Source organism: Erinaceus europaeus, chromosome 13, assembly GCF_950295315.1.
Source record: "Erinaceus europaeus chromosome 13, mEriEur2.1, whole genome shotgun sequence".
Lineage (NCBI taxonomy): Eukaryota > Metazoa > Chordata > Mammalia > Eulipotyphla > Erinaceidae > Erinaceus > Erinaceus europaeus.
This window is the reverse complement of record NC_080174.1, coordinates 62,118,022-62,132,147: the sequence shown is the minus strand read 5'-3', so window position 1 is coordinate 62,132,147 and position 14,126 is coordinate 62,118,022. Positions and strand designations below refer to the sequence as shown.

Sequence of the window (14,126 nt, the reverse complement as noted above, 5' to 3'; positions counted from 1 at the left end):
CCTATATCATTTGAAATGTCAGAGTTTGCTCAGTTTTTCAGGAGGTGTAATTTGTGGGATACTTGATTCTCATTGCTGCTTTTTAGAAAATAAAAAAAAAGGAGGCCAGGTGGTGGCACACCTTGTTAAGTGCTCACATTACAATGTGCAAGGACCTGAGTTTGAGCCTCCAGTCCCCACCTGCAGGAGGAAATCTTCACAAGTGGTGCTGCTCAGCTACAGGTGTCTGTTTCTCTCCCTCTCTGTCTCTCCCTTATTTTTCAATTTCTTTCTGTCTCTATCCAACAATAAATTCAAATATATAAAGCATGCCCTTGAGGAGTAGACTGAGTTACTTCTAGATTTCTACTTTTCTCCTGTCATGCATTTTAGAAGGCCTGTACTGGAGAGTAGCCTATAGGTGGGGTAATCAGATGGCAGAAGCTTGGAGTAAGGATGAGTGGGGTCTGGAGAGGGCTGTGTGGGACTGGAATTTGCTTCAGGGTGAATTTCATCTGACTCTCTTTCTCCAAGGATGCTGAGAACTCGGTGCCCATGTCGGACATGTCTCTGTCTCCCAGCAGCAATTATATGTACACTTCTTGGAATTCTGATCCATCAGGCATGCAGGATCTCCATCAGCACACAGAGCAGGAGAGGATCCCCTTGGTATCTATTAAAGCACACAGGCAGAATATAAATGAAATGGGGCCACAGTTGAGTGAGTCACCATCTGAGTATGCTATGAACTACTGCCCTCAGAGGACTCTCACTCCCCAGATGATGTACCACCAAAGAACGCCTCCCTCTGAGCCAGGAATGGTTTTCAATGAACATCCGACAATGCCTTTAGAGTTCAGTAATCCAGAGTTGGCCATGCCCTATTGGGGGAGCCTTAGGACACCCACCAGTAGGCCACTGGTCTCAGCTCTCAGTGGAATCCCAATGATGTCCCATAGTAGGGCACCAACAATGCATTATTTGGACTACCTAACTTCTAACAGAGACTCTACAACATACCAGATGTTCTCTGCCTCAAACATGCCTTTTGAAGAGACCCAGGTGATGCTCCCTGGTACAAATCAGGTGTTTCCCACTAGTAATCCTGATTATTCTGGGATGCTTCCAGCTGAGTCTCCATCATTGCTGGCTTTAGGATCCTATAGTGATTATCTGAGCCAACCAGTCTTCCAGGAATACTCATTCCTACCTGGACAACCTAGACCTGCTTCCCAGAGTGGAGAGCAGGCAAGTGCTGAAAGGAGAGACTCCCCACCTTTGAGGCCTTACAGCTGCCACTATGAGAACTGTGGGAAAGCCTATACTAAGAAATCACACCTTGTGAGTCACCTGCGTAAACACACAGGTAAGAGTGGTGTCAGACAGGTGGGATGATGTAGAGGGGGGTCTCTAGACTTTCAATTGTTTATTTTATTTTTTTATTTATAAAATGGAAATATTGACAAGACCATAGGATAAGAGGGGTAAAATTCCACACAATTCTCACAACCAGAGTTCCATGTCCAATCCCCTCCTTTGAAAGCTTTCCTATTCTTTATCCCTCTGGGAGCATGGGCCCAGGATCATTATGGGGTGCAGAACGTGGGAGGCCTGGATTCTATAATTTCTTCTCCACTGAACATGAACAATGGCAGGTTGGTCCATACTCCCAGCCTGTATCTTTTTTTTCCTAGTGGGGCAGGGATCTGGGGAGGTGGGACTCCAGGACACATTGGTGGGGTTGTCTGCCAAGGGAAGTCAGGTTGGCATCATGGTAGCATCTGGAACCTGGTGGCTGAAAAAGAGTTAAAATACAAAGCACAACAAATTTTTGACTAACCATGACTCTAAAGGCAAGAATATTTCAGATGAAGATTTGGGATCTCTGTTTTGGAAAAAGCTAGGGTCTATTTTAGTTATATTCCAAGGGGCCCATGACCCTACTAGTTTTTGCCTGAGTTTGACTTCTGATATGCAGATGGACCCAAGTTATTGTCTGAGGAGATGGTGCTATAGTTGGAAAAAGGACTAGAAAACTGGATCAGGGAAGAGAGTAGCTCCAAAATATGGGGAAAGTATATAAATATTGTTGACTGTAAACCCCATCGATTTTATCTGAGGTCCATATTCAGCACAGGAGCCTATGTAACCTCTGCATCCCTGTAGATCTGAGCTCACATTCTGTGGTCACAAGTAGAAACATTCCAGTCTGCTCTAATTTCAGGGATCATCTTCCTTGGATGGTAGGCAGAGCATGTTGTCCAACTTCTTTGGAGAATGTAGCAATCCCTACTATTGTTGATCCAAATGGAAGGAAAAGTCCTATAGGTGCCACAAAGGGATCCATTATGTTGTTTCTGATGGAGATGACCAGTGACAGTTGCTAGAGGGATCTGTTAGAAGTCTAGGCCCATCATGTCTGTGTGGGAATATGAGGACTCCCTGACTAGGGCCCCAGGTGATGGGGTGGCCTGGTAGTGACTAAAGAGTCATCATTAAAGTATGCCTGTATCTTACCCTTATTCAGCTTTTGTAGTCCTTACTTTGTTTGGCAAGATTAGCTTTGGAGTGGTTTTTTTTTTAATATTTATTTTCCCTTTTGTTTTCCTTGTTGTTTTATTATTGTTATTATTGATGTTGTCGTTGTTGAAGAGGACAGAGAAATGGAGAGAGGAGGGGAAGACAGAGAGACAGAAAGATAGATACCTGCAGACCTGTTCCACTGCCTGTGAAGTGTCTCCCCTGCAAGTAGGGAGCCGGGGGTTCAAACTGGGATCTTTACGCTGGTCCTTGCACTTTGTACCACGTGCGCTTAACCCACTGTGCTACCAGCTTTGGAGTGATTGAGGGAAGTGTAATAGGAAGTAGGTGAGGAGAATATCTAGGTCTAAGTGGAAACTATTTGATTAATTACTTTATGGTGTCTTTTTGGGTCTTTCTACTTGCTTGCTTCATTTATTGACTCACTGCAAACTATTGTGCATTTTTACTTTAAGGTATATATTTTCCCCTAATTTATGGACACATGTACATATGCCCCATTTCATGAGCCCTGGTCTATAACTAGATTTTGAGGTTTCGTTAAGAAGTGCACCACCCAAAATGGAATTATAGGAAAGGTCTCACCAGAGTAATGAAGCTGAAGGGTTGACATTCTACACCTGACATATCTGGACGCAGTCTGAAGTGAAACATGCTGGTTGCATTGATGTGTTTATTTTGATCCCTTGTCTTCCCCTCCAGGTGAGAGACCCTATAAATGCAACTGGAAAGGTTGCCTGTGGTCTTTCATGCGTTCTGATGAGCTTGGACGCCATATGCGGATCCACAATAAGAATCGACCATACAAATGCCACTGCGGCCGAGAATTCACGAGATCTGACCACCTCAGGCAACATGAAAAGACTCATCTGCGGGAGTTACTTTCCCTACACCCTCATTTGGCTGATCTTCCTGGTCTTGGTCTTTAGGTCAAGCCCCTCATTTTGGCTTCTCCACCCAGCACTTGCCAGCCTTTGATCAATTCATTCCTTTGGCAGGGCCCAGCTTATGAGAAGACAGTCTTCTGAAGCTCAGGAACCATCCAGGGACTCTCTGAACACTGTTGCCTGCCAGGTTTAGCCACATGAGAAGATGAAGCCAAGTAGAGACTGGATTTTTTAAAAAAATAATTAATCTTATCTGATACCCTAGCTTGAAACTATAATTGCCCCACTTTGCCTGCTACACAAAATTCAACTTCTTTGTCTTGGTCTGCCCCAGTTTCTAGAACTGGGCTATGTTTAGATACTGAACTCACCATTCACTAGCCTTGGAACCTTGGGAAAAATGTCTTTGATTATTAAGCCTTGTCTTCTGGAGATGGTAAAATCAGTCTTGGTCTTAGGCACAGAATCTGATTCACTCTCCTCTCTAGTACTTACTAGCCAGTGCCCAGAGCTCCTGTCTCCCACTACTTCCAGGCTTGGCTGGAATGTACCTCTAGACATGGGGTTTGACATCTCAGGCAGCCACCAGCAATTAATGCTTTTGGGGGTCAAGCATGACTTGTGGGAGATGGGAGCTTAAATGGCAGATTAGTTCCTTCTCCCTGAGTTTCAGCAAAATACTTTCTCCAAATAGCAGCAATGGGAAGGCCTCCCAGGTAGCCAGTGGACGCACTTGCTGTGCTTCTTCAAGGCTTGTCATGAAATAAGACCCAAACTGATATCTCTGCACTTCTTCCCTGTTCCCCTTCATGACACCTAGGGTTTGTACCTTCCAATAAAATGTTAGTACTTAGTTCTTGTCTTAGATTTATTTATTTTATTACCAGAACACTGCTCAGCTCTGGCTTATGGGTTTATGGTGGTATGGAGGATTTAACCTAGGACTTTTTTTAATTAAAAAAATATTTATAAAAAGGAAACACTGACAAAAACCATAGGATAAGAGGTGTACAACTCCCACCACCAGAACTCCGTATCCCCTCCCCTCCCATGATAGCTTTTTTTAAAAAAATTTTTTTAATGAGAGGACTAGGAGAGAGAGAAAGAATCAGACATCACTCTGGTACATGTGCAGCCAGGGATTGAACTCAGGAACTCATGCTTGAGAGACCAAGGTTTTATCCACTGCACCACCTCCCAGCTATCCTATTCTTTTTTTTTTTTTTTTCTCCAGGGTTATTGCGGGGTTCGAAACCTGCACCACAAATCCACCGCTCCTGGAGGCCATTTTATCCTCCTTTTGTTGCCCTTGTTGTTGTAGCCTCGTTGTGGTTATTATTACCATTGTTGATGTTGTTCATTGTTGGATAGGACAGAGAGAAATGGAGAGATGAGGGGAAGACAGAGAGGGGGAGAGAAAGACAGACACCTGCAGACCTGCTTCACCGCCTGTGAAGCGACTCCCCTGCAGGTGGGGAGCTGGAGGCTCAAACCCGGATCCTTATGCCGGTCCCTGTGCTTTGTGCCACACACTTTGCCACCATCCGACCCCTATCCTATTCTTTAACCTGCTGGGAGTATGGACCCAAAGTCACTGTGGGATGCAGAAGGTGGACGGTCTGGCTTCTGTAATTGCTTCCCTGCTGAACATGGGCATTGACAGGTCGATCCATACTCCCAGCCTGCCTCTCTCTTTCCCTAGTGGGGTGGGGTTCTGGGGAATCAGAGATCCAGGACACATTGGTGGGGTTGTCTGCCCAGAGAAGTCAAGTTGGCATCATGCTGGCATCTGGAACCTGGTGGCTGAAAAAAGAGTTAACGTATAAAGCCAGACAAGTTGTTGACTAATCATGAACCTAAAGGTTGGAATAGTGCAGATGAAGAATTGGGGGGGGGGGTGTCCTCCATTTTGTAGATAACTAGTAGGCATATTTTAGTTATATTCCAAAGGGCCTGTGCCTAGTTTTTTTCCCCTGAACCTAGGACTTTAGAACCTCAGGCATGAATGTCTTTACATATATTACAATATATTACATATATTATACTATCTCCCTCACCATATATAGACTGAGAGTGAAAAACCACAGCTTCCTTAAATGTCATGGGGTGTCAGGCTCAAACCCAGGTCATGTACATGGCAAAGCAGCACACCATCCAAATATTAGGCTGTTTTTTAGATGACTTGGAGTGGGGTAATTTATTTTTGGGCAAAGAAAGGCATGTTACTCCTCCCTCTGTCCACTGAAATACCTGGACTGAAATACCAGGTATTAAAATATCTTCTTTCCGAATGGGAAAGCTATCGGGGGAGGGGGTGGGATATGGAGATTGGGCGGTGGGAATTGTGTGGAGTTGTACCCCTCCTACCCTATGGTTTTGTTAATTAATCCTTTCTTAAATAAAAAAAAATAAAATAAAAAAAATAAAATAAAATTCCAGGGTTCTGGCACTGGGGAGACAGATAATGGTTATGCAAAAGACTTTCAGGCCTGGGGCTGCAAAGTCCCAGGTTCAATCCCCAGCACTATCATAATCCAGAGCTAAGTGCTCTGGATTACAGTGCTCTGGGTCTTTCTCTCTGTATCTCTAATTAAAGTAAAAGAAACAAAATATTTTTAAAACTCCAGGGTTCCAAAAAAAATAATAAAATAAAATAAATAAAATATTAAAAAAACCCTCTTTATCTCTATCACATACCCATAAAAAAAAATATCTTCTTTCCTGCCCTGCCTGGCTTCTTACGGGATGCAGACATAAATGCTGTCCTAGAACCCAGCTTAGTTGTTTCTGGACTTGCCGACTAGGTATTTTACTGGACAGAAGACTAATAAGGGCTTACCTTCTCCTTTGAAGTGACAGAAGTGCAAAGGTGTCTTCTGTAGGTGTTGCCTGAGCCCACTGTGGTATGGGCACCATCAGGTAATGACCATGAGGGGCTAAATCAGTCTGGTTCCTGTTGTCAAAGGACCTTCTCATTTTCAGAGTTGAGAGGTTTAATAGGTACAGTGACCATGGGGGTAGGGGTGGGAGAAAGCCCCTGAAAGCAAAAGGTTTTCTGGAGACTCTCATACCCATTGAGTAAGTGTATGCAACATCTAGCAATTTCAGAGAAATTAACTAGGCAGGTGACTGAAGAGGGAAGACTATTTTAGGCAGAGAGAATTCTACATCTGCTAACTGCTCAGATGAGTGCTAGTCTGTAAGGTTTCTTTTATTTGAGAAATGGGTTTGAGCCCACAGTACAAAGAGCTACCACAACTGATGGGACACACCTGGTGAGGGGCAGGCACAGTGACAATGAATGAAAGTTTGTTAGGATTTGGTGAAATATCTCAGTGTGATTTTTTGTCATACATGCAACCCAGGTTCTAGCCTGGCCCCAACTACATTGAAGAAAGCTTTGGTCTTGTGGTTTCTTTTACTCTCTGCTCTGTCTCTAAAATAGTGTGTGTGTTAGAGAAAAGAGACTTCCCAGGATGGTGCTGACTCATCTCGGTGCCCTGTGCAGACCTCCTGGTTGCAATGTGTGCTGGACACCAAGGATCCAGTGTGATGGCATCTTGCAGCAGAACAGATCATATTAATAAGAATTCAAATAGCTGCCAAATAGAGGGGTTAGCCCTCTGTGGGTTCAAACTTACTCAAACTTACTTTGGACATCAGTGGCAAGTCCCAGTGCCTTGGCTATGCCTACTTCTACCACTTCAATCATAACCTTATCCTGTGTGGACACTCTGGTCTCTTCCCTTCTCTGCCTCAGCATGCTTGGTATACCTCAGCATCCAGGGGCCTCATGGTGTACTTGGTTGAGTGTACACATTACAGTGTGCAAGAAGGGAGTGGTGAAGCAGTTCTGCAGATATCTTCTCCCTCTCTTTCCTTTTCTTCTTAATTTCTGTCTGTATAAAAAAAGCTTTTTTTTTTTTGTTTGTTTGTTTACCAGAGCACTGGTCAGCTCTGGCTTATGGTGGTGTGAGGGATTGAACCTGGGACTTCAGAGCCTCAGGCATGGGTTTGTTTGCATAACCATTATGCTATCTACCCCCCTGCCCTTTTTTCTCTCTATGGGGGGATTAATGGTTTATGGTCAATAGTAAAATGCAGTAGTTTGTACATATGTAACATTTCACAGTTTTTCATATAACCAGTTCAACCCCTTCCAGGTCCTCTGCCACAATGTTCCATGATGTGTAACCATTATGCTATCTCCCCTGCACACTGCTTCACTTTCACCCTGCTATTTTTTTCCTACCAGTTTTGTTTTTGTTGTTGTTCCAAATAGGTAGATTAGATTTCACCAGTGCCCTGAGGCTAGGGGCTTAAAACTGGGTTGCATGGGACTTCCTACATGAGTTGTCTCCCTCTGAGCCTGCGTCAAGGGGGCAAGAGTGTACCATGTGCATTACAAAGGTGGATGAAAAAGGCTTCTGCCTTGCTGGCAAATACCAGGGACCAACTCCAATAAGCCAAGGATGTTAAGAAGGATTTTTTTGGGAGGTAGGTTTTGAACTCTTATTATCTAGAGTCAGGCAGTTGGAGGGTGATTGGAAGAGAAGCAATCTATCTTTTTCCCCAACATTTACCCTGCCTTTCCCAGTCTTACCTTTTCCATATAAGATACAAGCTGACTCCTAGCTTGTGGGTAAGACAGTAGACTGTACCTGCTCTCTGCCGATTCCTAGCTGTGTGTCCTTGGGTGACTGACTTACCTAAGCTTATCCTCAGATAATAACTGAGGCTACACTTGTAAACTGAAGATAATTTATCACTTCGTTTTCCTTTAGGGCATTGCTGGGGCTTGGTGCCTGCACTACGAATCCACTGTTCCTGGAGGCTATTTTTCCAATTTTGTTGCTTTTGTTGTTACCCTTGTTGTTATTATTATTGTTGTCATTGCTGTTGTTGTTGGATAGGACAGAGAGAAATTGAGAGAGAAGGGGAGAAAGAGGGGGAGAGGAAGATAGACACCTGCAGACCTGCTTCACTGCTTGTGAAGTGACCCACCTGCAGGTGGGGAGCCGGGGGCTCTAACCAGGATCCTAACACTGGTCACTTTGCGCCAAGTGCGCTTAACCTGCTGTGCTACCGCCCGATCCCCAATTTATCACCTTTTAAAAAATACTTAGCCATATAAATACCGCATGCTAATCGATTGCACCACTGGAGGGGATAGGATACGGAGATCTGGTGGTGGGAATTGTGTGGAGTTGTACTCCTCTTATCCTATGGTTTTGTCAGTGTTTCCTTTTTATAAATAAAATAAATTTAAAAAATACTTGGCCAGTTTAAAGGAGAGCGCAGGATTTGGATGCTCTGGATGGGAGGGTAGAATGTCTGGCTCATGGAATGGTAGCAGAGCAGAGAGGGATAATTTAGGGGAGAGAACTAGATTTGGTTGGTGAGGCTTGTGTCATGAGTAACATAGTAAGTGGAGGCCTGGGGAGATAGCATAATGGTTATGCAAACAGACTCATGCCTGAGGCTCAACGTCGTAGGTTCCAGTTTCAATTGCTTGTATCACCATAAGCCAGAGCTGAGCAGTGGTCTGATAAATAAAAATAAGAAGAAAAAATATAAAAGAACAAGAAGAAACGGAGAGCTCAAAGTTCACTAGTTCTTTATTATTATTTTATTGTGGCATCTACCATGTGGAAATATTTTCACAATAATACTGTGTTGGGGGTAGGGGGGCCATTGCTTGTTGCTCTAGCATTTAAAAAGTTTGTCACTTATTATCTCAACAAAGAATTGAGGAGAGAGCATGCTTTTCAGGAATTTTAAATTTTATCCGGGAACACAGAACATTCGCATGTTAGAGAGAGAGAGAGAGAGATAGGAAGAAAGTAGAACAGAGCTCATACTCACATGGTGACCTGGACAGACAGAGAGCTAGAGAAGCCCACAGGTCTAGCTTTTAATACCCAAGCCCACCTCCACGTTTCTAAGCCACACCTGTCACCACTCCCACTTTCTGGGCATTGCCTGTCCCTCAACAATACAACAATACTACATACGTGACTTAGAGAATAATAAACAGCAATTATGATGTTGGAAAAGAACAATTTTTTAAAATTTATTGGGGAATTAATGTTTTACATTCAACAGTAAATATAATAGTTTGTACCTGCATAACATTTTCCCAGTTCCATATAACAACACAACCCCCACTAGGTCCTCTGTCATCCTTCTTGGATCTGTATTCTCCCTACCCAGGCACCCCAGTCTTTTACTTTGGTGCAATATGCCAATTCCAGTTCAGGTTCTACTTGTGTTTTCTTTTCTTTTTTTAAAAATTTCTTTCTTTATTGGGGAATTAATGTTTTACATTCAACAGTAAATACAATAGTTTGTACATGCATAACATTCCCCAGTTTCCCATTTAACAATACAACCCCACTATGTCATTTATCATCCTTCATGGACCTGTATTCTCCCCACCCACCCACCCCAGAGTCTTTTACTTTGGTGCAATACGCCAATTCCATTTCAGGTTCTACTTGTGTTTTCTTTTCTGACCTTGTTTTTCAACTTCTGCCTGAGAGTGAGATCATCCCATACTCATCCTTCTATTTCTGATTTATTTCACTTAACATGGATTTTTCAAGGTCCATCCAAGATTGGCTGAAAACGGTGAAGTTGCCATTTTTTATAGCTGAGTAGTATTCCAGTATATATACCACAACTTGCTCGGCCACTCATCTGTTGTTGGACACCTAGGTTGTTTCCAGGTTTTAGCTATTACAAATTGTGCTGCCAAGAACATATGTGTACACAGATCTTTTTGGATGGATGTGTTGGGTTCCTTAGGATATATCCCCAGGAGAGGAATTGCAGGATCATAGGATAGGTCCATTTCTAGCCTTCCAAGAGTTCTCCAGGATGTTCTCCACAGACATTGGACCAGTTTACATTCCCACCAGCAGTGTAGGAGGGTTCCTTTGACCCCACACCCTCTCCAGCATTTGCTGTTGTTACCTTTTCTGATGTATGACATTCTCACAGGAGTGAAGTTGTCTTTATTTGCATTTCTCTGACAATCAGAGACTTGGAGCAGGCTTCAGGGCTGTGGGGGACATGAGGACATCCCTCCACACCTGGGCCCCCCCCCACAGGAGCCATCCACCTGCTGTTCTTGGGCAGGACAGCAGCTTTCCCCACTTCCATTAAGCTCCTTGTCCTGAGGGTCTGTGCCTTCTCCCTGAATTTTTGCACTGGGGGCTGTGAGTTTGGAAATTCAGGCTAAACTTGAGTCTATAAGACAGAGAGGCAGAGTGAGTTAGTGACAGAAGACACATCACCTAAAGTTTCTCCAAGGTGGTGGGGGCTGAGCTCACACTTGGGTCATCCACTCAGCAAAACAGCCCACTGGTTAAGAGAGCTCTTTCTCTTATTTGAAATTGGAATATTCCTCAAAACATGAACATACTGTCCTTCTGTGACAAAAAGTTGAGGTCTTGATAGAGCTTTAGCAAGTCAACCGATACTCTTGTCTGTGATTGTCTCTGTCTGTTCACTGCAGAGAAGGCCCTTAGATGTTCTTGGTGGGTTGTTACACTGTGAGGTTCCAATGTCCCCCTCCCGCAAGTCCAGACCCATGGTCACCCTGTCTACATGTGGTAACCCTGACCATCCCATGGTGCCTGGGGTCAACTGGGGTCACATGGAGGGAATGGAATCATGTCCTAACTTAACTGAGGGCAGGCAGCAGGGCCGAGTGCTTCCTTCTGCTGGGAGGTGACAGTGTCCCTAGAGGTGACAGCTCAGCTCCTGGAGGCCCACAAGGCCCAGAAGATAGTTCTCTCAGGGGTCAAGGATGGAATGCAGGAGTGGTTACACAAGTCCTGTCCTGGTCTCTTAGCTGCCTCATGAGATGAGCTGACCACTGACTGTACTTGGGCAGAACCCACCCTCTAGAGGGGGTGCAGTGATGTGAGGGAGTCAACCAGCAGGCTACTTACTGGGGGGGGTGGCTGAGGGGAGGTTTGATGGCTGGCCTTGCAAAAACTCTGCACTCCCAGCCACTCCTGTGGCTCATCTGTGTGCTGCAGTGACCCCCCTGAGGTCACATCCCCAGGAGCTGTAGCCATGGGGCTGTTTTTCCATGGAGCCAGGTCTCTGAGAATCTGAGGTGCTCCCTGAAAAGGACAGTTCTGTGCTCCTGGAGAGCAGCCACTGTGCAGACTGCCCACCTCTGTCCCCAAGCAGGACCAGGCTATCCCTCAGGGGAGTAGACAGGAAGGGTGTGTGGGGATCAGACCCAAGGCTGGGGAGCAGGGTGCAGTGAGGCTGGGCTGGGTTAGCCTTGCAGCCAGTCAGGGAGATGACAGAGGAGGGTCTAGGGAGACAGGAGTGTAGGTGTTGCTCTCTGCTCAAAGGTTCCTGTTGGGATCAACAGTGTTCTGGAATATTCTGCAACTCTGTGAAGAGTGGTGGCTTATGACTACAAGCACCCAGGTAGTGGATCCATAGAATAACACTTTATTCAGACCACATGTAAGAGAACACAAACTTCTACAAGAGGTAAAGTGGAATTTGAACCACAAGAAGCAGACCTCTTCAGATGGGGGGGGGGCAGGTAACTTCCATGGGGGTTGGCTCTGGGGCCATGGCCAGAGCTGGCAGCTCAGGAGCAGGGGGGTACTCTAGAGAGGGGAGGGGTAGAGGTCAGTCTGGCCCAGGTACTGCCCTTGCTGACTCAGAACCCCCACACCCCCAGCTGTTGGGCCTTAAGCCAGCCCCCCCCCCACTCCATCCTCCATTGCTGACACTATGGCCTATTTACATAATCATTGTTTTGCCTGATCTACTTTCTACCTCAAGACTCGCCCTGCCTTCAGGGTATTAATTAATCCCACTGGTTAAAACCTTTGAAACAGTTGCTAAGGGAGTTTCTATCATTAGCCCGCTCTTTCCTTTTCTCCACCCCCTTTCCTAGCCATTTCCTTTTCCGACTTGCCACTTTGTTTCTAAGATATAAAAGCATTGTCTCTGATCAATAAAGACACATTGCGGTCCTGCTCCGCCACAAGTTCCTGGTCTCTCTCCCATGTCGCTGAGTAAGCAGCAGCCCAGGTTGGCTCTTGTTGAGTTCTCTCCAACCCAGAGAGCATGTGCCCAGGTAGAAACACCCTCACGCTACCCCGGCACCCAGTGTTCAGAGCATTGGCCTCCAGAACTGTCCCATTCAACCCTGAGGGGTCAGGATGAGTCTCTGTGACACAACCCCAGCTTGGTTCCTCTGAGAGCCTCCCACCCTGTGTGCTCCAATGACCCCCACATCTCACCCCTAAGCAGAGCCAGCTGAGTGTTCTGTAGTGCTGGGGCACTGGGTGTCCTGGGCAAGAGTCTCCAGCAGGCTCAGGAGCTTCTCTGCATGGACCCAAGTGACTCTGCCCTTGTTCCTGTGTGGGGACTTGGTGGGGGGTGGCCACATTCTCTGGGCCTTGAGGGTCCTGTCCTGGGGACCCAGTAGGGCCATACTGGCCTTTAGGGGCTACTCAGCATTCATGATGATGGGGGGTATATTCCCCATGGTCTCACAAGGGTATAGGCCACCTGGTATGACCCCCTCTGCATCCTCCTTGTCCCCTGAGGCCATCTGCAGAGACAGGGACACAGGAAGCCCAGCCCAAGTCTGAGTTTACTGTCTGGGGTTCAGGTCCCCAGGGCCCAGAGGCAGAGGGCCTGTGGGCTCAGGAAGTGACAGGTGCTCATCTGCTGCAAGAGTTGCAGTTCCTCCTCAGGCTCCTCAAGACCAGGCCTCTCCTGAGGCCAGTCCTCCAAGGGAGGTGGCCAGTCACTATGAGGGCAGGATCCTGGGAAGCAGATGACTCTGCCCTTGTTCCTGTGTGGGGGCTAAGGAGGGGGCTGCCACCTTCCCTGGACCTTGGGGGTGCCCATAATATCTTGGGCACCCAGCAGGGCTCAGCTTCCTTGCTGGTGGGGGGTATCTGCTCCTCAGTGTCGCATGGGCGCAGGCCATCTAGTGTGTCCCCCCCTCTGTGTCCCACGTGTCCCCTGTGGTCATCTGCAGAGACAGGGACACAGGGAACCCAACCTGAGTCTCTGTGCTTCTGCCCCTCATGAGCCCTAGTGTGGACATGTCACTTGTCAAAGATGATCAGATGAGGGGCCCTAGATGAGGGCAGGCAACACATGCTCTGAAAGATTCTCACTCAGAAATCCCACCCCTCATTCCCCAGGTGCCCTTTTCTCCATGTAGGAGGGAGAAGCACTGATAGCAGACTGTTCCCCAAGCAGGCTTAGCACTCCAACTCAGCCCACAGCTAATTCAGCCTTGGAGGAGACCCCAGTGGCCCTACCCTGCTCCTGTTACCCCTATTGTGAGCTTACCCACCCCCAGGAAGTGAGGGTGTGGACATGAGACCCAGAATCATAAAGTGACATGTGTTCAGCCCAGAACCACCCACAGCCTGGAGAGCAGGGGACAAGCCACACTCTTTGTCTAGGGATGAGGTCCCACAAGGCCCAGTGGCAGAGGGCATGTGGGCTCAGGAAATGATAGGTGCTTGCCTGCTGCATGGGTTGCAGTTCCCCTTCAGGATCCTGGGGTCCTGCCCCCCTGAGGTTGGTCCTCTAGGGGAGGGGGCCAGTCACTGTAAGGATAGGACTCTCAGTACCAGATAACTGCCCTTGTTCCTGCATGGGGGCTTGGAGGAGTCTGCTGCCTTCCATGGGCCTCAGGGCCCCTCATATTGT

General features: G+C 46.5%; 1 protein-coding gene across 1 annotated transcript; it reads left to right on the top strand.

The window, feature by feature from the left end:
- The first annotated feature begins 523 nt into the window (after positions 1 to 523).
- KLF17 (KLF transcription factor 17) lies at positions 524 to 4,260 on the top strand. Its single transcript, XM_007530996.2, has 2 exons — positions 524 to 1,345; positions 3,223 to 4,260. The coding sequence occupies exons 1-2, from the start codon at positions 535 to 537 to the stop codon at positions 3,447 to 3,449; spliced, it is 1,038 nt and encodes a 345-aa protein (XP_007531058.2). The 5' UTR covers positions 524 to 534; the 3' UTR covers positions 3,450 to 4,260.
- Positions 4,261 to 14,126: the final 9,866 nt, after the last annotated feature.

Bases quoted from the DNA above. Each gene is read 5' to 3' on its own strand.
- KLF17 (XM_007530996.2), top strand. From the start codon at position 535: ATGTCGGACATGTCTCTGTCTCCCAGCAGCAATTATATGTACACTTCT. The intron at 1,346-3,222 runs GTAAGAGTGGTG...CTTCCCCTCCAG, and splicing joins TCACCTGCGTAAACACACAG to GTGAGAGACCCTATAAATGC.